This window comes from Megalobrama amblycephala, linkage group LG1 (assembly GCF_018812025.1).
Source record: "Megalobrama amblycephala isolate DHTTF-2021 linkage group LG1, ASM1881202v1, whole genome shotgun sequence".
Taxonomy (NCBI): domain Eukaryota; kingdom Metazoa; phylum Chordata; class Actinopteri; order Cypriniformes; family Xenocyprididae; genus Megalobrama; species Megalobrama amblycephala.
The window spans coordinates 2,258,727-2,282,792 of record NC_063044.1 but is presented as its reverse complement, the minus strand read 5'-3'; the positions used below and the strand labels follow the sequence as shown (position 1 = coordinate 2,282,792).

General features: G+C 37.2%; 1 protein-coding gene across 2 annotated transcripts in view; it reads right to left on the bottom strand.

The window, feature by feature from the left end:
• The window catches only part of ntn1b (netrin 1b), a 70,038-nt gene extending 47,921 nt beyond the window's left edge, over window positions 1-22,117 (bottom strand). Inside the window, exons 1-2 of one of the 2 annotated variants that reach the window (XM_048162183.1) lie at window positions 21,334-22,117; window positions 20,124-21,173 (exon numbers count right to left, since the gene is read on the bottom strand). In XM_048162183.1, coding sequence (XP_048018140.1) covers window positions 20,124-21,138 — 1,015 coding nt within the window. In that variant the 5' untranslated portion in view covers window positions 21,139-21,173; window positions 21,334-22,117. The remainder of the gene's footprint in view (window positions 1-20,123; window positions 21,174-21,333) is intronic. The other variant, XM_048162250.1, reaches the window with a different exon arrangement.
• Window positions 22,118-24,066: the final 1,949 nt, after the last annotated feature.

Here is a 24,066-nt window from a genome sequence, read left to right as displayed (position 1 = left end):
CATCTAACATCAAGGAAAATAGAAATCTTGCAGGGTCCATACCCAAGATTTAACATGTCTAATTGGACTTTTACTGGTATTCCTGTAGCTTAACTAGTATAGCATGACGCTAACAAAGCCAAGGTCATGGGGTTGATTCTCACGGTGTGCTTGAGCAAGGTTGTGTGCCATTCAGAATTGAATTGAGGATATTTTTGAGGTAGCAAAAGGGATGGGGAATCGTAATTAGAATGAGACTCTCATAATTAGAAAGAAATTCTGGTATTAAAAACTGATGTTTGTTATTAGAAAAGAACTTTGAATGTTGGCTTGATAAAGCCTTGTTTGAAAGTTTTGAAAAAAATGATATATATATATATATATATATATATATATATATATATATATATATATATATATATATATATATATATATATATATATATATATATATATCATTAATTCACGGATTCATTCAAACCAGCTGATTCATTCATGAAAAAAACATCAACAAAACGCAAGTGTTTTGCTTTGTTCAGAACTATTTTTGTTCGTGAAATAGTGCAAAAACTGTCCAAATTTAAAATTAAAATTTTAAATTAATATCAACTTATTGTTCATTCAGCTGTTGTATGAAAATGAAAATATTAAAAATACATTTGCAACCGTGCTGATATTCGGGAAAACAGCACTTTTGCTCATGTGATTGCTTAACTCTATCACATGATATAAACATAAAAGACAAAATCTCATATCTTGAATTTTTTCTTATTTTACGCCAATGCCAGACTCACTTTTTTGTTGTAAAGCTTAATGAAAGGCTGTTTGCCTAGTTAAGCTGGCTCTATGCAGATACTGTAATAGTGGTTTATTACATTACCTTGCTGTTTTATTTCAATTCATTTTGCAGAATTTGTTGTGGTACTGAGAAAACATACAGTTTGGATCAATTATTTACACTTATTAATTTAGCAGATGCTTTAATTCAAAGCATGGATTTTATGAATTATAGTATAATTCTATTTACATGCATAAAGAAAAACTGAATAAGCACATTAGCACATTCACAACTCTGCTACACCTAAATGTTTAGGGCATAAATGCTTTTTACATGACAAAACGTTGGTATTTTAGCATCTTGCATATTTGCATAAAACTGCAATTGTTGCATTGCCAACAGTCTTGAAATAAAACTACTTGAATTGGAAATCTAAATTTCTGATTGGCAAATACAATGTGTTTGAGAGTGTGACTGTAATTCTCCCAATTTATGCATTTTGGCAGATTTTCAAGATACATATTTTATTTTTTATACTGTATGTATTTCCAGGGAATTCAACCCATGGCATTGTTGGCACCATATTATATCAAGATGAGCTATAGGAACACTTTGTGATCCAGCATAAACATTATCCCAGTTTTTTCCAAGTTTTGCTCTGATTTCTCACATTTTTAAAGACTGTTCTACTTTGTGTTTACTGTATTACCATGAGTAAATGTTCCTTCAGTCATTCAGTAAACTTCAATAAAATATCTCCTGTTGTCTCAGAGTTGAAAGCTGAAGACAAGTGGAATTGTTGGAATGGAAAAACTTCTAGATTGGAGCTGAGTGCAAAAGATAAAGACATTTGTAGCAGCACTGGACACCAGACGCTGAAGAATTTGGCAGGACTGGATAGGCTTCCCCATGGAACATAAATCAGTTTGAAAGAGGGGGACCGCAATGTGAGCACTTCCCATCTTTTTGGCATTCCCTCTGTTTTTCGAGCCCATGTAAATCATCCTCAAGACAGGCCCGGGTTGCAGATGTGTGGCCCATCGGTTCCACCACAGCCGGAGTCTGGGGTCCAAATCCCAAATGATCCGTAAATAGGAATCTCCCTCGGATCACGCAGTGATGTGGCATGGGACGGAGGGATTGTGCTTTTCCACTGCAGGTGTCGTCACTCTGGTCTCATTGTCTCTCACCAGCTGAGATTTACAGCCCTTGAACGGCACTAAGAAGCCTCATTGACGCTGCGTTACTGGAATGCAGCTCCACGCTGAGGGAAGGCCTCCGTGATGAACTTTACAAGGTGTACAGTTGATGTGGGTGATTTAAAGGCAATGAATGACTACAGTGGGCTTATCTCAGTGGTGTTAGTGGCAAGTTTCAGTGTGAATACAGAAGGGATACAGGTGGTGAAAGTGATTTTACCAAGTACTACATGTTCCTGGATCAACATCTTTGTCAAACCTGGAACAACGTTCCAATCAACCAATCAGATTTGAGGGACAATTTTATGTAAAGTTTATGCTTACAACCAAGGTTAGGTGCTTCAACATCAGTGTTATTCACCTATCATTTCCTTCTGATTTTAAGGATAAGTTATGGGTAAGGTTAGGCTGTTGTTCCAGGATCAACAAAAATGATGATGATCCAGGAGCATGTGTTACTTGGCAAAATCACGGTGACCCGATGCAGGCCTATCAACACTTGTTTTTGTCAATACTGGATATTTATCAACTTATAATGGATATTTAATTGTGGATGCTCATTTCACTAACTATTTTAATTGCAACTATTCAACATTTTCATCAACTTAATTTCAAAACCTGGTCTAAAAGTCATCCATATTTCATACTGCACATTATAATAATGTGACCCTGGACCACAAAACCATAAGGGTCATAAGGGTCAATTTTCTGAATTGAGATCTGAAAGCTGAACAAATAAGCTTTACTATACTGTAAATGGATGTGTTGAATGGCAATTCAATAAATTCCTCTTGTAAATTAAGAGGTTAGGGTTAGTTAGGCATTTTGATAGATATTTGCATAAAATTGCATTTTTTTTCATTTGAGTGTTTAATAAAATGATATAAGCCATTTATTGGTTATCATTCATAGCATGAAAATGTTTCCTTTTCAGTATCAGGTAGCATTTTGATATTAGTGTATCCCTATAGAATTCACAAAATGGCTCGTTTAAATATGCTTTACTTATGCTTTAAATTTTACAATGTTTAAATCCATTCCACCGGTTTTCTTCCAAAATCTGTGCAGAATATGCAGAAAAAGTGTCTCACTGCACAAGAATGTCTTAAAGGGGTCATATCATGTGGAATCAAATTTTCCTTGATCTGTTAAGATTTTTTTTTTTTTTTTTTAAATAAAAAAAAAAGAGAGAGAGAGAGTTTAATGGAATTTGAAAACTTAAGAGTATGTTTTGAGTTCTGAAATTACATTAAGTGGAAAAAGTCTTTTATTGAGGCTATGATCTGCAAAAAAAAAAAAAAAAAAGTCTTATTCCAAACATAAGTGGAACTCTAAATGAAAAAAAATGACATGATATGACCCCTTTAAGATCTTAGCCATTTGTATTACAGTATGACAGTGATCTGTTTTTCACATTTAACATTGTTTTTTAAGCGTAACCCTAACCCATACCACAGAACAATACTAGGAGATGTACATATCCATAAGCCAAACCCAAGTAAAGACAGCAGGCGAAGAATATGAAGGTGTTTTTAGAGCTACTAATTAAAAGTTTGCCTGAGGAACAGAGAGCAGTAGCCCGCTGTCAGTCAGACTCAATTATAGAAGCTCCAAGAAAATGAGATGAAACTCTGGAGGATGGAGGTGTATTTTCTGTAGACGCCACAGCGGGCTGAACCTCAACCAATCTGCCACCCGCTCTAGCTGCAGTTACCCCACCGCGGACAAGACGCAGAGTAGCAGAGCTGTAAATTACAAACTCCAGGAGACCATTCATCCTAACTGTGGTTTTGTTGCTGGCGTGTTGTACATAACACCACAAACTCCTCCTGACATATGTTGAATTGTTTGAGTTAAATATCCTCTATACGCAGTACCAGCACTTCTATATTTTAATCAGAAAAAATATTTAATCAAAAATCCTAAGTCTGCTCACTTCCAAAAGCCACATGTTTTCAAGTTGCACCATTATTTGTTATAATATGAAATGACAACTGTGTAAAGAAAGCCTATGGCGCACTGTGACACATGCAGTACACTTTATAATGAAACACACTTGTAGCTAGGTGGCTTCCAGCAACAGGGTGGGAAAGGAAGAGGGAAAGAACTTCCTGCTATGAGCCAGAAGTGTGTTGTCCCAGGAAACACACTGAAGCCAATTGCATCCTGAGCAAGAGAGCACACACAATGCTCTGACCTGCGCAACTGTTTGTCTGGTAACCCTTGGCAACACCAACATGCAATATGTCATCGCTCTCTGAGCGGCTTTCCGCATCTGTCAACACAATGTGGCGCATCAGCTCCGCCGAATATTTGAAGTATTTGCAACACAGAGGAGTTGTACATTCAAAAAACATTTACATATTAGGTCTGTTTTGCACTGTATGCTTAAGTGGCACATCTTTATTTCAGCACGCACATTATCAAGGTGCAGTATTTACACTGGAAGTGGTTGTATATATGTTTGTGGGCTGTACATGCTTTCAAGTTTTGGGTATTTATAGTGTATGAGAGTGTGCTACGGAAATGGCCAGTGTTTTAGCTCAGACCCTTGACTTTACTGAGCAGCTGCTGAGTGATCTTGACGTTTGTGTTTTGTTGTGTTGAACACAATTCACTCTGTTTTCCATTAGAGAGTGTAGAGGGCAAATGACATATCTCAACAGAGTTATCCTGCGGAAATAGAGCTCGCTATCTGGACAAATATATCAGTAATAGGGCTCAAGTCTTTGGCGTGATTTGAAATGTCTCCAGCTAAAAGCTTCGCTTACACAGGAAGGATTCACCAGTTTCCAAAAAATATGTTTTTCTGTATTCATTTACTGAATAGAAAAACATTTTCCACACTGAAAGCGGAATGCTGACGTGAAATGATGAAATCACAGCCGGTGAGAAAATATTTGATGTCTTCTGTATAGTGGGATGGAGTGAGGTTTTTATCCAATGAGATTTCAGTATGTGCGGAATGCCAGTAAAATAAGGAAATAAAACTTTATTTCAATGGTCCACTTTACATTCTACTAACTGTAAGTTACTTTTCAACTACATGTCAGCTAACTCTCATTAGAGTATTAGTAGACTGCTACTTAATATCTGCTAACACTTTATTTTGATGCTCCCCAACAGACATTCTACTGACAATAAGTAACTTTGCAACTTATTCTACTACTAAAACAGTCTACTAATACTCTAATAAGAGTTATTTGACATGTACTGTAGTTGTACAGTTACATATAGTAGAGTGTCTAAAGTGGACCATCGAAATAAAGCGTAACCAATTATAAAAGGCAGCGGTTATTTGCACTAAGTGCAAATAGCAATAGATTCTATTTACACTAAGTGTAAATAACATATTTTCTTAGCGATAGATGCTATTTACACCATGTAAAAGTAAGAGTTCTTTGCAATACGAGTTAATAGTAATTAGATGCTATCTATACTTTATATTGGCAGATACTATTTGCACCTCAGTATTTTTGTACATTAACAGGATGCAATAATATCATAGAATGATAGAATTTTCCTTTTTGGGTGAACTAACCCTTTAAACGGATGCTGTCTTATTGGGAGAATAAAAACCCTCCCTACACCTTCCCCTAACCCTACCCAATACACACTTTTAAAGGTGCCATAGAACGTCTTTTTAAAAGATGTAATATAAGTCTAAGGTGTCCCCTGAATGTGTCTGTGAAGTTTCAGCTCAAAATACCCCATAGATTTTTTTTTATTAATTTATATTTAACTGCCTATTTTGGGGCATCATGAGCCGATTTAGGCTGCGGCCCCTTTAAATGCTCACGCTCCCTGCCCACGGAGCTCGCGCTTGCCTTTAACAGCATAAACAAAGTTCACACAGCTAATATAACCCTCAAAATGGATCTTTACAAAGTGTTCGTCATGCAGCATGTCTAATCGCGTAAGTATGGTATTTATTTGGATGTTTACATTTGATTCTGAATGAGTTTGAGGCTGTGCTCCGTGACTAAAGCTAACATTACACACTGTTGGAGAGATTGATAAAGAATGAAGTTGTGTCTGTGAATTATACAGACTGCAAGTGTTTAAAAATGAAAATAGCGACATGGGTCTGGTCTCTGTGAATACACTAAGAAACGATGGTAACTTTAACCACATTTAACAGTACATTAGCAACATGCTAATGATACATTTAGAAAGGCAACTTACAAATATCACTAAAAATAAACCATCTGCCATTTTTCGCTATTGTTCTTGCTTGCTTACCTAGTCTGATGATTCAGCTGTGCACAGATCCAGACGTTAATACTGTCTGCCCTTGTCTAATGCCTTGAACATGGGCTGGCATATGCAAATATTGGGGGCGTACATATTAATGATCCAGACTGTTACGTAACAGTCGGTGTTATGTTGAGATTCGCCTGTTTTTCGGAGGTCTTTTAAACAAATGAGATTTATAAGAAGGAGGAAACAATAGAGTTTGAGACTCACTGTATGTCATTTCCATGTACTGAACTCTTGTTATTTAACTATGCCAAGATAAATTCAATTTTTAATTCTAGGGTACCTTTCAAACACTCATTCACAGTTTATTTCCACTTTTAGAACATTATTTAAATTTTTAGTGAAAATAAATGCGAGCTCGGCAAAAGGCGGATTCAAACCATCATTGATCGCGTTAAAAGCCAGGTTTACGAGGCATACTCACGACTGCTGCACCACTAAAGACACTGAATTCCCTGTGTCTTTTTTTACTTCACTGGCCTAACCAGACATTGGTGGGCAGTGCTAGTGTAAATAGCATTTGCCAACAAGGGACGTTATTTGCACTCAGTAAATAGACACTCCTATATGAAAACCTAAATCTTTCAAGATTTTTTACATCTTTTCCCTTTTGAAACACCTTTTCTCCAGATGTAACCCAAGGCTGATGGATAAAATTAACAAATAATCTAATGACCATTGAACCTATAGTATCTGCATTATGTGATGTATTTCATAAAGAAGCACAATTTTCTTGAAATATATAACATACGGAATTTAAATGCATAGCAAATGTTTCATTTCACTTTATTAGCTGCATAACATCTAAGCCGCAAATACAGAGCAATGATCCCAAACTTGTTTTACAGACAGAAATCTGATCTTCTAAGATGGTAAAACATGCAGAATAGTAATTGTGGCTTGAAATTGCCTCTGCTTTCTGACAGTATGTGGGCCACCCAGCGGGAGAGCGCGACTCTGCCTGAATCATCTCTCAGCAGCCAATGACAGAAGATCTTCATCCATCATTTCCTCCCCATTGGCAGCCATTCTGCAGATGTAGTCATGATTGGACTGCATTCATTTCTGCGTTCACTGCAAATGCGGCCTTTGATGTTTGTTGGTGGGGTGAACTTATATTGAAGGTAACAGCAGTGTTGGGGAGGCTAGTTTGAAAGTGTTAGCTAGGCTACAGTCAAGCTAAATGTTAGCTGTCCTAGCAGATCTGAAAGGAATTTAGGGTAATTGGCTAGAATAATACCATAAAGTGGGTATTAGTAAAGGAATCTGATCATCTGTGTGTTTCTAACCCTGGCTTGGTCATGTGGCGGTACAAAAGGCTTTTTGGCGACGTGTCCATTGTGTTAAGTCATGAAGCATGAATTGTGTTTGTGTGTGCCAGTATGTGTAATCCAAAAATGTGTGTCTGTGTGTGTGAGAACAAGCACAGAATGTGTCCATTTACTCTAGCATTCATTATTCCACCTTTTCTCTGTCTAGCTCAGGGTGGTCCTGCTTTTAGCCAGAGCAGAGATTCAAACCTGCACAGCAAACCAATAGAAACACACATCTCACCATACAAAACTATGTAGGACCCTTTAACCCCAAAATACATGTTTACTTCTGAGCTACTGTTGTGGTTGCCCACTGAAAGAATGTTAGCACTGTCAACATACTGTGTCATCAGTTTTGCAAACAATACTTAGACATATGGTGTGTTTAAATACTTAAATGATGCTTTTTCTGGGACATCTGTACATGTGGCATGGTAATACCATGGTATTCTTTGACTATCATAGAGTACCATGCAAATATCATGATTTATAGTAATGAGTTATTGGCCGATATTATTATGAGGACGGCTGATGACAGATATATTACTCTAAATAAATGATCCAATTTAATAAATAATAAATTACTATTAAAATGTTTATTTTCCTGTTCATTAGCATATGGTTATTGGCTTCTCAAAATACCAAAATGGTCAAATATGGGCTGATTTATTTGCCTGGCCTATACAGTATATCCATGTCATTCATTCAGTATCATAGTAAAATGGTATTACCATTTGATATCCATACTGTACTACAGTACTATGCTGCAACAGAACCATTTTATTCGATTTCGGCATTTCACAGATGATGTTTCATTTTCCCAAAACAAGTGTATTTCAAGAGTGACATCATCACAGAACCTGAAAACTGCCGGAAAGCTCTGGCAAGAGTTTCAACCCCTGGGATGAAACGCCGGCACAGACATCCAAAAAGAGATTCAAATAATACCCAAAAGGCTGATCGCAAATATACACTGACTGACAGGGGATTCAAAACATAAATATTAGTGGGGAAACAAGCAGAAGGCCAAAGCAAGCAGACCCTTCCACCAGAAAATGGACCACCTCTCCTAACCAGCCTCTAAACCCAGGATATATCGTGTTTTCTCTGAACTCCCATAAAGCCAAACAAAGCCTTTTGGCTCATAAGTCATGTGTGTTTTGAATTATGAGCTCAACAAAACAAAATCCCTAAAACATGGAGCTCTTTGCCCAGAGGACTGCCGATACACAGGGGTTTGGATTTTGAAATCCCAAAATACATCCCTTTTGTGTTTTCTTTGTCTTGTTCTGTTTTATTTTATTTTTTTTCCTTCACCGCAAGAGCACAAGCCTGCGACCCTACAGTTTTGGTTTGTCAAACAATGCTTGTGGTTTAGTGGATGTTTTTTTAAAATGACTATAAATAAATGAAATGTATTATTAAAGGCTTGTTCTGTAGAAGACAAAAATAGCATAAAAAGTCAATAGCAAGTAAGTTTCATATTAATTTTGATATTTTTTATGTTTATTAGACATACTTTCTAAGGAAAACATTTTTGCTCATACTTGTGAAGCCATATCTCTAAGTGTTAAACTATTGTGCATAACTTGTGTTGAGGAGAGATGTGGCACAACTAACTTGGTGGATAAAGCGGGCATAAATCCCATAGACTTGCACTGAAGGAGATACCTTGGAGTAGAAAGCCTGAAAACCCTAGCAACCACATAGCAACGAGCTAACAACCATTTAGAACACTTTGCAACCACAACAACCTAGTGTAGAGCAGTGTTAATTTTGACAGCAAATTTTTATTTAATTTTAGTCATAGTCTTTTGACTAAAATGCCATTTAGTTTTAGTCATATTTTAGTCATCGGAAATTGTTTTAGTTTTAGTCTAGTTTTAGTCGACTAAATATCATAAGATTATAGTCGACTAAATCTACAAATTCCAATTCCCCAAACTGACACACTTATCACTGAGATACTATTATAGTTTTCGTTTAAAATTTATTAGATTTTATTTTTAGTTTTTCTGCTTTCATTGTAATTTTAGTTTTAGTTTTTTTTAATTTTTTGTGTTTATGTATTTTAGTTTTTGCTTTTAAATGTCTATACGTTTTTAATTCTGTTTATTTTAATACCTCAGGTTAAGCTAAAGCTTAGAAACTAGATGAAATAAAATAAGTTTACATTTTTATATATTTATTTTTTTATTTCAGTTAGTTTATTTCAAATAATGAAGATTTCTTTGGTTTTAGGTTTAGTTAACTATAATAACCCTTATACTTGTAAAATATATTGAATAATGTGTCAAATAATGTTCTTAGTCTTTCCTTCAGAAGATACAGTAGTTTACTATGAATTAAACAGAAATCAAATTAAATAAAGTTTATTGTGTAAACATAATAACAATAATGACCAGGAAAAAATAATAATTATAAACCATCCTGAAATACACCGTGACTCTTATTCTGAAATGTCTGCAGTATGCACTGTATCAGGCTGCTCATGAGGGAGATAAAATATGCATTCTTACAACCGCCTAAAACATACTACCATATAAACATTGTGTAGTAAACATTGCCATAATTCATCAACATTAGCTTATAAGCAATCGCTTGGCATAAACGTGCGCTATTCATTAATTGTGAAGCAGTCTGCTGGGCGAGCCTGTAGAGGGCGCAACAGCGCCATGTTTCCCGCAGTTAGATCAGCACGTTACACTTCAAATGTGCGCATCTTCCACACAGGACAGCAGTCCTGACTGGATAACTTCCCAAATCGTCCCTCTCTTTCATTTTCGTCTCGTTTTTATTAGTTGGTGAATATTAAAGTAGATTTTAGTCATAGTTTTAGTCATTCAAAACGCATTTTTATTTAGTCATCGCCTCGTTTTCGTCCATGAAAAAATATCGTTGACGAAAATTATTCGTCAACAAAATTAACACAGGTGTAGAGGTCTGCGCGGGACTGTTTTTTTCGTCCCGCTCCTGCAAGGTTTTATTCCGCACACACCCGCTCCCGTCTAAAATGCACTCTGTGTTCACCCGCTATCCGCATATAGTGATTTTCTTCCCGACCCAACGGGTCCCGCTAAATTTAGATCGTTTCCAGAATCTCACGTTTAAACTTCCCCTAAAGAAAGAGAGTGATTGAGGATAACAAATATAAAATGTTGCATAGCATATACAAGATTTGTATTTGTTATTGGTCTTGTGATGCTGTCAAAACCCTAAAAAATGTCAGAGAAAAAAATGAATGATTATTCACAAAGAATAATAGGCTAAATTAAATAGCCTACAACATGTCCCTCAAAACTATAGGCTAAGCCAAAAATGCATAAACGAAAACTGCTGGCTTACTAGCTATACTGCAAAATGAAATCTTTTTTAACATCCACGCAAGAACAGAATGCTGCTGACTGACGACCGTTTCAGAACGTCTCTCCTCCAAAATCCGATCACAAAGGCTGAATGTTCTCTGAAGCTGCACTCGCGCAGACCTCTAATGTAAAGAACATATCTTGCCAGGTTTGCCATATCAGGACAGGGAACTGGGGACTGTGTGAACGCCACCACTGCAGAAAGTTTTGTTCACTTCAAGCTCAAGCACAGATGCGCTGATGTCAGAGCATCTTGGGAGTGACCATGTTACTGTCAGACCGCTCGCTCCCTCCTAATGTACACTATAGTTACCGACCGCAATCCGCCTTTCATTCAAAATTTAATCCCGCGCAGCAAGAAATCTCCTGTTCAAACCGGCCGCTCTAAGTGGGACTCAAACCAGGGTCCGCTGGCATGGGAGTCGGGTACTCTAACAAGGAGTCAGCAGTCTCTAGCATAATTTGCTAGAGCGCCTCTTGAGATCAGGGGAGTGAGGTTTACAGGCACAGCTCTCACTGGCCTACATCGGTTACACTAGCATTATTGCATATTTATTTATTTATTCATATTTTCTTCTGAAGTCCAGTTGTCTTTTCAAGAAGTAGCAATGGCAAATCTTAATACACTACAGATTTTGTGCTTTTTGTCTTGATACAAATGTCCCACAATCATCTTGAGATTTGAATCAATTTGTCCAAAGTGAGCCATCGAGTCACCTGACTACAGGGTCCCGCAGGGGTATCAGGAGATGTGTGAGTTTCCATGCAATCGGGGTCAGAAGCAGCTCTAAAGGACTGACCAGCAGCCCACCTGCTTCCGATTAGCAGCTCAAAGTCACTACTGCTCTCTCTCTCTTTCCCCTTTTTTTCTATCACTGCATGTTTTCATTTTTGTGGCTTCATTTTCTTTTCATTTTGGAAAAAGGATCACACAGAGGTAGTTTTATGAGATTTGAACCATTTCATTTCCTGTTTTTGACAAATAACCGTTGATATTCTTAAGGCACATCGGTAGCACAAGGTCCTAACCAATTTGTCCATCCACAAACTGCTGCGCGGCAAGACAAAATCAGTGCCAATCAGAAGATATTTGATTGTGTGTATAGTTATGAGTAGCAGGATTATGGACCAATCAGATTTCATAGTATGTGGGGCTGTACTCTTTTACATTTAGGCATTTGGCAGACACTTTTATCCAAAGCGACTTAGGCCCTGTCTACACAAATGCGGGTATTTTCAAAACTGCAGCTTTTTCTATGCGGTTTGACCATTCATCCAAATGCTGTATCCGGTTACTGAAACCAAACTTTTTTGAAAACTCCGGCCAGGGTCAAGATTTTTAGAAACTCCAGTCGTAGCCAAAATATTGCTGCTAATAACTGTACTAACAGGGCTTATAATATACAGATACATGCACAGTTCTCCCATTATATTGTGGAACAGAGGCGTCAGAATGCAATACTACTAATGTTTTTGTTTTTTTTACTTTACATCTCATTGTATTGTTCTGGTTTATGGAATTACACTGCATTTAAAGTTCCCCTATCCCCATTTTTTAAGATGTAATTCAAGTCTCAGGTGTCCCCAGAATGTGTCTGTGAAGTTTCAGCTTAGAATACCTCACAGATCATTTATAAATCCATGATGTAAATACCCATTTCTGACTACAGTCAAGAACAGGCTGTTTTCGCGCATGTGCCTTTAAATGCAAATGAGCTGCTGTGCCCCGCCCCCTCTCTACGATCACAGTTCCTGCCTCAATCGGATTCTCTGTCAAATATTAACAAGACATCTGCTTGGTTTTGATATCATCTATATCGCAAACACTATCAGATAGCATAGTTTTTCTTTCATCATTAAAGTTTATTATTTCCACACGTTTTAAAGCTATATCAGTTTAAACTTCTAATGGATCATTTTTTTGAGCGCACTTATCTGAAGCACACACAGACAGACTGTCAGAAGTCTCGTGAGTGACTTCTCTTTCACATTTTTTGTTTTGTTTAAGTCAAAAACACACACAGTTCACATGTTATGTCTGTGAACGTAAATAGCAGGCAACGTTACAGAAATCGTATGTGTATATTATTATATCTGTGGCGCATTCACTTCAAAAATAAAACGAATCCACTGCGTTTAGCGGCTCAGATGTCAGTAAATGAAGACTGTTATGTTCACTCTTACATCCAACAACAAAACATCTCAGTTACTTACCAGACATTGTTGTCGCTACAGCTGCTCGAGCGCGGAGAAAATGGCGGACAGCGTACAACTAGCTGAGGGCAGAAACTATGGTAATACAGGACTGTCAATCAGCGGCCGTGGGCGGAGCATGAGTCATGTCACATTGCTCAGAGAATCAAAACGGCTTGCCTAATGAGACTGCTTTGGTTTAATGGGGATTTAAAAAAGGAGTGGGTGGATTTTTATCATTGTGTGGTGGTTGTGTTTACACACTGCTAACACACATTTATATCCAAACACCTTGTAAAAGTGGATTTAGCATAATAGGTGACCTTTAAGGTATGCCTTTAAAGCAGAACTAAGTAACTTTTTTTACATTCATAAATAGTTTTCTAAGTCCTTACGATGGTTAATTGACTTGTAGTGGTGTGTTTGAGGCGAGCACTAACCCCCTCTGGCACGTCTAAGCCAGAATACAGCACTTGCAAGTTGAGCTGCGCCGACCCGAAACAATCTTGCCTCATGTTCACGTTCACACGAGAGTGACAAAATGCTTTACGGTAATTCAAAAACAATGTATATATTATGACTTTATAAGACAATTTCGAAAATTACCCACCTCCCAAATTACCCAAGATTTCTTGTACTGTATTTGCAAAACTACTGCGCTGGTGAGCGTTGTAGTCGTTGTAGTCCAGAGCTGCGCTTGGAGTATTTATGACAGTGTGATTCACTGAAGGAACCTGTAGGGGGAGCTTCGCAAATCTTACTGAGTTCCGCTTTAAAGGTCCCGTTTTTCGTGTTTTTTTGAAGCTTTGATTGTGTTTATATTGTGCAATATAACATGTGTTCATGTTTCGCGTGTAAAAAAACACAGTATTTTTCACATAATTTACTTATCTGTATACCGCTGTTTCCACTGTCATAAAAACGGGCTGATGACTTCCTTGTTCTATGAAGTCCCTCCTTCAGAAATACGTAACGAGTTCTGATTGTGCCAGCGGTTCCTGTGTTGTGATTCGACAGCAGCTTAGCGAACCTTGCCCGGAAAAGTCACGCCTCTTACCATAACGTGGAGATGCACGCGCTCAGTGTTATTGTAAACATGTCTTTAATTTTACCCTATCAATTTGAGCCGGAATCAGACCCGGTGATTGGACTGCGGGATGAAAATAACAGCGTTTCGACGACATGGCGACAAACACAATCTACAAACGCAACTCTTGTGTATTCCTGTGGGCGGAGGTTAGTCAAAAAACTGTTTTAGTGACGTCATTAAAGAAGGAAGTAGAGGGATGTAGTCCAAACTGGCCATTCGATGTAGGTGACTTCTGTTAAATAAAATATCTCGCTTGGCATTGAACTTTGAGCTTTAAAATTTTACAGATTTTATTTATACTCTAACAACAACATTACACACTAACTAAAGTTTGAAACATGGGATCACGAAGAACGGGACCTTTAAAGGCAATAATGTTTGCTTGTTGGCAAACACTATTTACACTAGCTCTGCCCACCAATGTCTGGTTGGACCACTCAAGTTTTAAAAAAGACACATGGAATTCATTCACAACAGTAGTGAGTATGCCTCACAGACCTGTTTTTTAACGCGATCAACGCGGGTTTGAATCCACCTTTTGTCGAGCTCGCATTTATTTTCAATAAAAATGAAAATAATGTTCCAAAAGTGGAAATAAACTGTGAACAAGTGTTTAATAATATTAAAAGTGTTTATTGGGTAGGGTTAGGGGAGAGTTTTTATTCTCCCAATAAGGCAGCATCAGTTTAATAATTTTAATAAATATAATCATTTACACTCTATGATATTATTGCATCCTGTTAATGTACAAAAATACTGAGGTGCAAATAGTATCTGCCAATATAAAGTATAGATAGCATCTAATTACTATTTACTCTTATTGCAAAGAACTGATACTTTTACATGGTGTAAATAGAATCTATCGCTATTTTCACCTATAGTGTAAAATAGCATATCGCTAAGAAAATGCTGCTATTGTCACTTAGTGTAAATAGAATATATTGCCGCTGCCTGCATTTAAACACTTACACTGCATCCAAAAATGCTGTCTGTAAGTACAGTACTACAACACAATATTTTAACAGTTACAAAGTAAATTCAAATTCAATTTACTTTGTAACTGTTAAAATATTCTGTTCTATATAGTATGAATATGGGAAGTATGAATGAAATTTAGACATACTACATCCACCATGTTGTTACTGTCACGTGACCTACCAGCGTCTGTAGCGTCGCTTCACTGCCATTCATAAATCTTCTCCCATGGCCTCACGGGACAGTGAAGTGATCATCGAACGTGCACTTCAGAATCTCGGCAGGAGTAGTAGGACATCCGGCGACTTTTGTCCATATTTATCCCAACTTGGGTTATTTTTAACCCATCATTTTTTAGACTGTATATATTCGAACATACTACTCTGTTGCCGTACTTCTTTTCACTTACTATATAGTAGGAAAGCCTTCGATTTCAGATTTTTTTCTGGGACTCGAACCCATGAACTTGGCATTGTCTGAGCTATTGCTTAGTGTGACACTGCAGCATTGGACCAAGTAACTGATAAAAAGCTGGACAAAACATTAAAAAATATTAGTTAATAAAAGGTCTAAGCTGCTAAAATGAAAATTGTTCCTGAAAACACACATGAGGAACTGAGAGTGTAGCAGTCATTGTTTTGTGCAGGGGGACCCGGGAGGTTTTATGACATCACCCTTTTGCACAATTCTTTCATCAGACTTATGGTCCGGCAACACCACTGAGAAACCCACAGATGGTCCACAGACCTCGAGCAGCTCTTCATGGTAGCCCAGAAATCTGCTCACGGTTCCTGTTAGTCTGCTCACATCACAGCAGGCCAAAAACACTACGACCCGGAGGACCACAGTGGAACAATACAGAGAGATCCAACGGCACGACAATCCCAGCCGTCTGCTCTGTGTCAAGGGCTGCGATGCACGTCTGGCTTCATTAGCTTCCACCCACGGGTTAACTTGCTTATGTGAACGTTTAGTCAACGACAAAGATTTGTAAAACTGCATTTTAGCGCAATTCCTGTTAGAAGTTGGAGCATAAATCTGGAGCGCAGAATACCTAGTGTCTATTTTTAAGTCTTTGACTGAACTTTGTGTTGGACGAGGGATTGAGCTAATTTGGTACTGATTTAATCACAGCACATTGAAAACCTCCTGCCTGCTGAAGGCATATTTATGCACAATAAAAAATGTACTTTTTGAAAGTACAGATAAGCAGAATTCTCATCTAGTGTCCAAGTCTACAAATGTTTTAAGTGAAATCTTATGTGAAAGGTTCAGTCTTAGGAATGCTGTGGCTTTTATCAAAGGAGATTTTATCACTATTGCCCTTTTTAATATAAAGTTTAAATACTGTCGCTCTAAAAGTTAATATGTGCTGCATTGAGGGATATATTAAATTCGATGGCACATTTAGTTCTTTTAACCACACAAAAAATGTTCTTGAGTGGTTTTGTGTCAAAAACATGTTCATGTACAGTAAGTGATGATCTTTCTGAGAGATCTTGTGCAGATAAATATTTCAAAATATTTTCTTGATGATAAGATTTTGTTATATCACTACTCATATTCGCATACCAAGCAATCAGTAGCTCTGAAAGTACTCTTAATCTTTAAGATCTTAATGTTCAAAACAGTTTATGGAAGGTAAAATATGTCAAAACACTTTTTATGCACTTGATTTTTGAGGATGCATCAGTATCAAAAAAATATTTTGCTTTTAACTATTTTGGTAACAGAATTTTCTGTCTGAAACAAATTATCTTGATTAGACTGACTGAATGTACATATGTAAATGAATAATTTCTGTTACAGTATTTTAGAGCTTTTTTAATAATTATTGCATGATTTTTTTTTTTTTTTTTTTTTGGAAGTTGCATTTAAAATTGTCTTAAAAATCTGAGCGCACACGTTTGAATGATGGTTCTGATTGTGATATCCAAAAACTAATTTTAAACGCTTTTTGTGTGATGATAATTTTGCATCTCTGTTGACAGCTGTCTCCTATCCAAATAATTTATAGAATTTATTGAAAAATAACAGTGACATTGGTATTTTAATTCTATTGTATCCTGTATTCTTAAAGTAATGTAGTGAATTTGTTTGATATTTGTTTTAGTAGTGTCTGCAAATGAACTAAAGTGAGATCTTTAAAGTTGTATCTAAAGGGTTTTATCATCAAAATGCAAAATACAATACATAATTATAAAATAAATACATTTAACTGTACAACAAGACCTGTTTTTTCTCTGTCTGGTATGTCATGATAATGGCTTTTTGCTCTGCATGTTTTTGGCAAGTATTGTATAGAACATACATCAATGCCGGAAGCATCTATCTAGATAAAATTCCTATCATCCTGTGAATGCTACACCTAATTTCCCACAAATACCTGCCTTGCCCACCTCATTCTACTGAGTAGAATGGAAAGAATCCGGATGGAAAGACGTACTCTTAATTATGAAGCATTTGATCAAAGCAAGTAAATTCGTACCAGATGTAACAATCTCTTTGAAACTGTTTGAGACAAAACTTTCTTCTTTTTTTTTTTTTTTTTTGGTGATTCTGTCACAGATCTCATTTACAGCTTCATCATTTTCAGCTCTACATTGTCGCGTGCAAAAGCACACTGTGAGAAACCAGCTTCTGTCAGTCATCTGTCATATCATGATGGTGCCCTCATTCTCCATTCATGGGAACGAAACTTTTATTTATAACCACAGGCCTACTGACACACATTAATCTGCTGCGCAACAATGTTCGCATATGCGTGGCGGCCATCTGTCAGGAGTGTTTAATATCTATTCACACATTTTTAATTTGCTTTTTGACTTCGCCAAGTGACAACAACCTCATCAAATAGAGCCCTTGCTGACAGCTTGATGCTTTTGTTATGGAGTCGTGCTTAACACGGCATGGACGGAACAGAGGAAATCTTTTTACGGCAGTAAATGTGACAGACCGAAAAAAAAAGCAACTTATCATGAAATTTAAACTCAGAGATGTTGATAAAACACCTGCAGGAGCCCTTATTATTTTAATATTGAAAACATGAGAAGAATTATTCAGCCTGTCCAAGTTCTTTCACAATAATGCTCATAGATATTATTTTCTTCTTTTAACTGGGGAAAAGTTAGTTACTTTTCATCTGGAAACAAGCAGTTTACTTTCAACTTGCCAAAACAAACAACAAAACTGATGTAATCTTTCCTTCAATCTGATAATGACACCTGCCTTGCAATAACACGACAAGCCTTTTCTCTCCCTCCAGAATGTTTCCTTCCACAGAATGGATGTTGAAAGGCACTTCCAAACTCAGTTACACCCACCCATTGAACTGAATATAACTACAGACTCTATCTGTAGGACATGTGAAAGATTTCAAGATAAATTTGTAGCAAAAAAATGTTTGAAAATCAGATGACTAAATGCAAAGAAATCTAATCAAATCTAATCAAACTATTACTGTTATAAGAGCAAACATTAGGCCTATCTAGAATCATATAATAGGCTTCATGTGGAGACATGGACACATTATAGTCAGGTGAAATTATGTTTTGTTTTAAAGTAAAGTATTTTAAAGTATAAAATGTGTGAAGAAAAGGCCTACCATTCTTACAACCAAAGCTACAATCTACATTAAATTAGAATGAATGCAGTTTATTCAGTGCACTGATAACAACCTATCTGAGTAAACCATGTGTGCATTGAAATTTCATTCTTCATTATTCATACACTGTAAAAAAAAATATTATCATGATTTGTTTTCACAACATTATTTCTTTTGTCAGATCAACATAAATAATTAATGTGCTTCAGATAACATCATATTTTGAGTTTCTGTTGATTAAATCAATCGCCTTCATTTTATTAACTCAAATTTTTAATTTCGATGAACTCAAAATTTTAAGGAAAACTTACTTTAACTTAAGTTAAACCAACAATTCTTTTTACAGTGTACGTTTGTAAGATTTGCTGATAGGAAAATAAAATATATTAACTGATTACATGAAAAACTGAGCTCCTAAACTCTGCTGGGTTAAAAACAACCTAAGATGGGTTGAAAATGGACAAACTCAGTGCTTGGGTTGTTTTGACCCATCATTTGGGCTAAATGTTTGCCCAACCTGCTGGGTAGTTTTATTTAACTTAACTATTGTTTAAAAATTACTGTATTGCTTGCTTAAAATGAACCCAAAATATGTTGGGAATTAACATTTATTAACATGTTTAATAAGTGAACATTTATTAATAAGTTTAATGAATAATACTAAATTGTTTATTAATAAATGTTAATTTTTTAATTATTACTGTTGCCTCTAGTAATTATGTGTCTCGTTTTTAATTTCCAACCTATAGTCATTTAATAATAGTTGAGCTAAATAAAACTGTCCAGCTCGTTTGGCAAACATTAACCCAACCGCTGGGTTTGTCCATTTTCAACCCAGCATTTTTTAGAGTTTAGTAAAATTAAAGAAGACGAATCTGATACTGTATGCTGATTTGCATTAACTGGTATTCCTTTTGGAACTAAGTTGATGAATTCATCAAGAAAAAAGAATGAATGAAACCAACGGCTGACAATTCATTCAAACAAACCGTGTGTGATCTGCCTAAAAAGTATGTTCTTCATGCTTTAATTAGATTACATTATGCATATTTTTTTACCTCCTCGTCTTTTAAACATTTTGTGAGGTCCAAATATCTGAGGCCACTCATGAAATGAGTTCTAATTTAATACACTTCTTCCCTCAAAAACTACACCAGCATTACAATTTGAGTGACAGTTGTTTTCAAAATCCAAGAAAGCCGTTTATTTCCCGGTTTGAATTCATTTTATGTGTGTTCTCAGACTTTTAGACCGACTTTTGGGGAAAATCTTAAAGTTAAAGCAAAAAGCATGTTTTCATATTTGAATATACCATCATTATAACATTTATTAATGAAACCATCAGCACTTGTTGATAAACGACTCACCGACACATTCGTTCGCCTCTCTGGCCGTCGCGCGTTGCCACGGCCGGTCGTAGTGGAACGGCTTACACCTGTCACACTCCGGTCCCGCCGTGTTGTGCTTGCACTCACACACTAGGTTCCCTTCCCGGTCCTTTACGCACTTTGACGCGTGCCCGTTACACTTACACCGACCGCCGACCTGCAGGTCAGACACCGCGTAAAAATACGAGTCCCTGGCGAGCTCCGAGTCATCCTCATTCTCGTCCCCGAACGTGTGCAGCCGGTTGAAGGTCACTTTAATATCGGTGGCCGTGACCCAGTCCTGCAGGACGGGAGAGTTGTCGAAGTCATGCGCGGAAGGTCTGCCATCCAGCGTGCTGAAGGCGATGAGCCCACCTGTTAACGGCTGCATGTCCGTGTGAGAGTCCGTGCAGATGGCTTCCTGCTCGTTCTGCTTGGTGATCGCAGCTTTGCTCGGCTTGTTGTACATTTTCTTGCACTGGGTCGAGTAGAACTGAAAGGGCACCCAGGTTTTCCCATAATCCATGGATTTGAAGATGGCCATGGATTCAGGACGAGGAGAGCAGAACTGGAGGCTCACATAGGTCACCTCGAACTTCTTCCCCAGGGACAGCGTCAGAGTCACATTCTGGGGGTACTGCACGTAGTTCTCCGACTGCCAACAGGTGAGGTTGTGAGGGTTGTTGAGGTCTGTCAGATACGCAGGTGGATGGGTCTTCTTGGGGTCCGTGGCGTCGCAGATGTTGCAGTCCCTCGATCTTTCCTCGCCCTTCTCGGTCACCACGCAGTACCGCGACGCCGGAGTGCCGCAGGTGCTGGAGACGCGCACGTCCTTTCCGAACGCGGAGTTCACAAAGTCGGGGATGCAGCGTCTGGGGTTGCCGTTCTCGTCGTAACACGGGTCCGGAGGGGAGGACTGAGCCGCGAACATACTCATTCCGTATCCACCACGAGCACCAGCCACCATCGCGGTGATGGACACCATGGAGACGCACGTTACCAAAATCCTTATCATTGCAACCCCTGGTCCTCAGTGTCCCTGAAACTGCACTGAACAGAAAAGAATCGTTTGCATTTAAAAAAAAAGAGACTAGTTTTGCAATGCAATATGCAATCTAGCATGGAGTTTCCTACATACTAAGTGTGTGAAAGATTTGTGCGTAATTATAGGCGACTTTTCTTAAAAACAAATCCACAAAGTGCACTATACCTCAGAGAGACTGCTTTACTCGGGTGGAGAAGTATGGCAAACCCGTCTAAAAAAGAAATTATAGGGTACTCTCCCTTTCTTTTCTCTCTCCCGGATGTGTTGTAATCTCTTTCCCACTTTCAACCAATATGAAACAGAAAACCTGCTATTACTTTCCAAGTCTCTCTTTCTTCTTCTGCCTAACTCATTCACACCTCTGCCTCTCTGTGACTGAGTGTCGCAGCTCAGCCCTTCTCTCTTTCTGCTGCTCTGCCTGTATTCAATAGGAAGGGGGTTCAGTCATTTACCATTCTCTCTGTGCGCCTGCATGAGTAAAGCACTTTATTGCCCTGTGTGCAAGCACAATGGATTTCTTATGCACGTTTATCTAGTTGCATTTTTTAGTTATTTACAATTATAGGGGAACTTTTGACTACACTTTATGTCTTGGAAATTTAAACTTAAAACCTTTTTATTTGTGCGCGATGACAGCAGTTTTGGGGACAGCATTTTTTTTTTTTTTTTTGTATAATACAAATTGAAAACACGGATACTAAATTATGAAATATGAAAAAGTTTTTTGTTTTTTTTTATTAAGAAGTCAGTGTCAAAATAGAGAAACTCTGGCAAATATCAACACCTAAAATTATGAAAAAGTGTAAAGTGACACAATAAAACGTCTTGATCTGTATCTATTATTTTCATTACAACTAAATGGAAAAATAAATAAAGTTCATTTTAATTTAATAGAATGAACACTAAAACAGCAAGACAATATACAGTGCAATACATCTAAAGCACAAAAAGAAAAATAAATGGATGGATGGATGGATGGATGGATGGATGGATGGACATACAGATTGACAGATCTTCTTCACAGACTTGACATTGCATGCAAATTACAACGTTATAGCTACACATCTGCAAAGTTGTACATTGCATATTATAAACCATAACCCTTTTTTACAGGATGCTCCGTTTAATCTGTGAAAACTGAAATAAATAGCATATGCACATCATAAATGTACATTAAATTCCGCACGCAGTTGTGATTACGCAACTCTTGGCCACCCACCGTGCCCCGTACACGCTTGTTGATTCACAGTTCCTCACAATAAAGAAACAGCGACACCGTGTGGTAGAGTGGAGATCAAAAGAGTCCGATCAAAAGCGACTCGCCAGAGGTCTCTCTTCACTTACTCTCTTTGCTTACCTTTTTTAAAATATATATTAAGATAGACTTGATTGGTTTGAGTACCGTTTTGTCAAGCAAAAAATAGTTTTTGACGTGGGGCAATTCTTAATAGACGTTTCACTCATTTTCTTCACTTCTGCAGTAGATTTGCATTTACTCATTTTCCAAAGTTATCTTGAATGTTGAATTGTCAGTACAACTGGAAGTTTTGAGAGAGCATCACATAAGTTGACTTCATAAACTGATGTTGATTTCCTATAATGGTTTTGTCACCATTATGGTGATCAGAGTTAATTTTGGTTGGGCACTTGAAAATTCAAATATATAACTATAATTCCCTTCCAATTGATGCAGTGATGCAACAAAAATCACAGTATTTGTGGTTTCAAAGGAAGAGAAGTAATAAATACCCAATTTCTCATTAAATCACTAACTAATCTACATTTCATGTTGAATTATAGTCTAAATTGTATTGTTAACACCTATCATAAACACCATACTATTGTAGATAAAACATCAAACATTTAAGGGGTTTGATCCCTAGTTGGCCAAATATATTGTGATTGACCTTGCTTTAGTCACACACAGACATCAACATTAAGCATGCAAAACACAACAACGGTAACCATTAAATCAAATTTTAAACTCTGATAACAAAACAATCTTATTTGATGTAGCTATTGTTTGTGCTAATACTAATATAAAACAGCAAATAAAATGTTCAAATAAAGCCAAAAAAAATAGTAAAACAAAGCAATTGCTTTGGGAATACACTGTTACTAAGAAATATTAAGTCAGTAAAACACAGAAATTTAGTGTGTGTGTGTGTGTGTTATATATATATATATATATATATATATATATATATATAGAGATATAGATAGAGAGAAAGAACAAGTGGTTCTTTGGCTCGTAATCAGGGGAACCACCTAAAGTGCTGTATAGCACCAAATCTTGGTGGTTCAGTGGTTCTTCGACCGGTTCTTCAGCTGTTCTTTGGGATGACTGAGTTACGCTACTGTAACCTGTTAAGCCCCTGTATGGTTCTTCAGCGGTTCTTCAGTGGTTCTTTGGGGTGGTTAAAGTGCTTTATTGCACCACTTCCATACAAAGAAGCTGTTAAACCCGGCCCTTTAAAGGTTCTTTATGAGCCAAAGAACCACTGTTGGTGCTGTTTAGCACCATTTTTGTTGAAGAAATAAAATATGATATGGCACCTCTTATGGGTTCTACATAGAACCTTTTGACAAATTTGACAAACTTTTTTTGAAGTAATGAACATTTAAGGATTATTATGTGTTGTGTTCAACCAGTGTCCAGTACAGGTCCACTGAAAGCCACAAGACCACGGGCAAGGACGGTCATGTAACATTAAAGTCACCATGAAATCATCATTCTTATGTGTCTTCATAATCTTTAATCAAAATAACTTCCTCTCCCTCTTGCAGCAACATCTCTTCTCTTCTCTGTCACTCACATGACATCACAGCAATAGCAAACCACACCCATCCAATCAATTCCCCATGGACAAATCAAATCCCACCCTACATTTTTTCTTG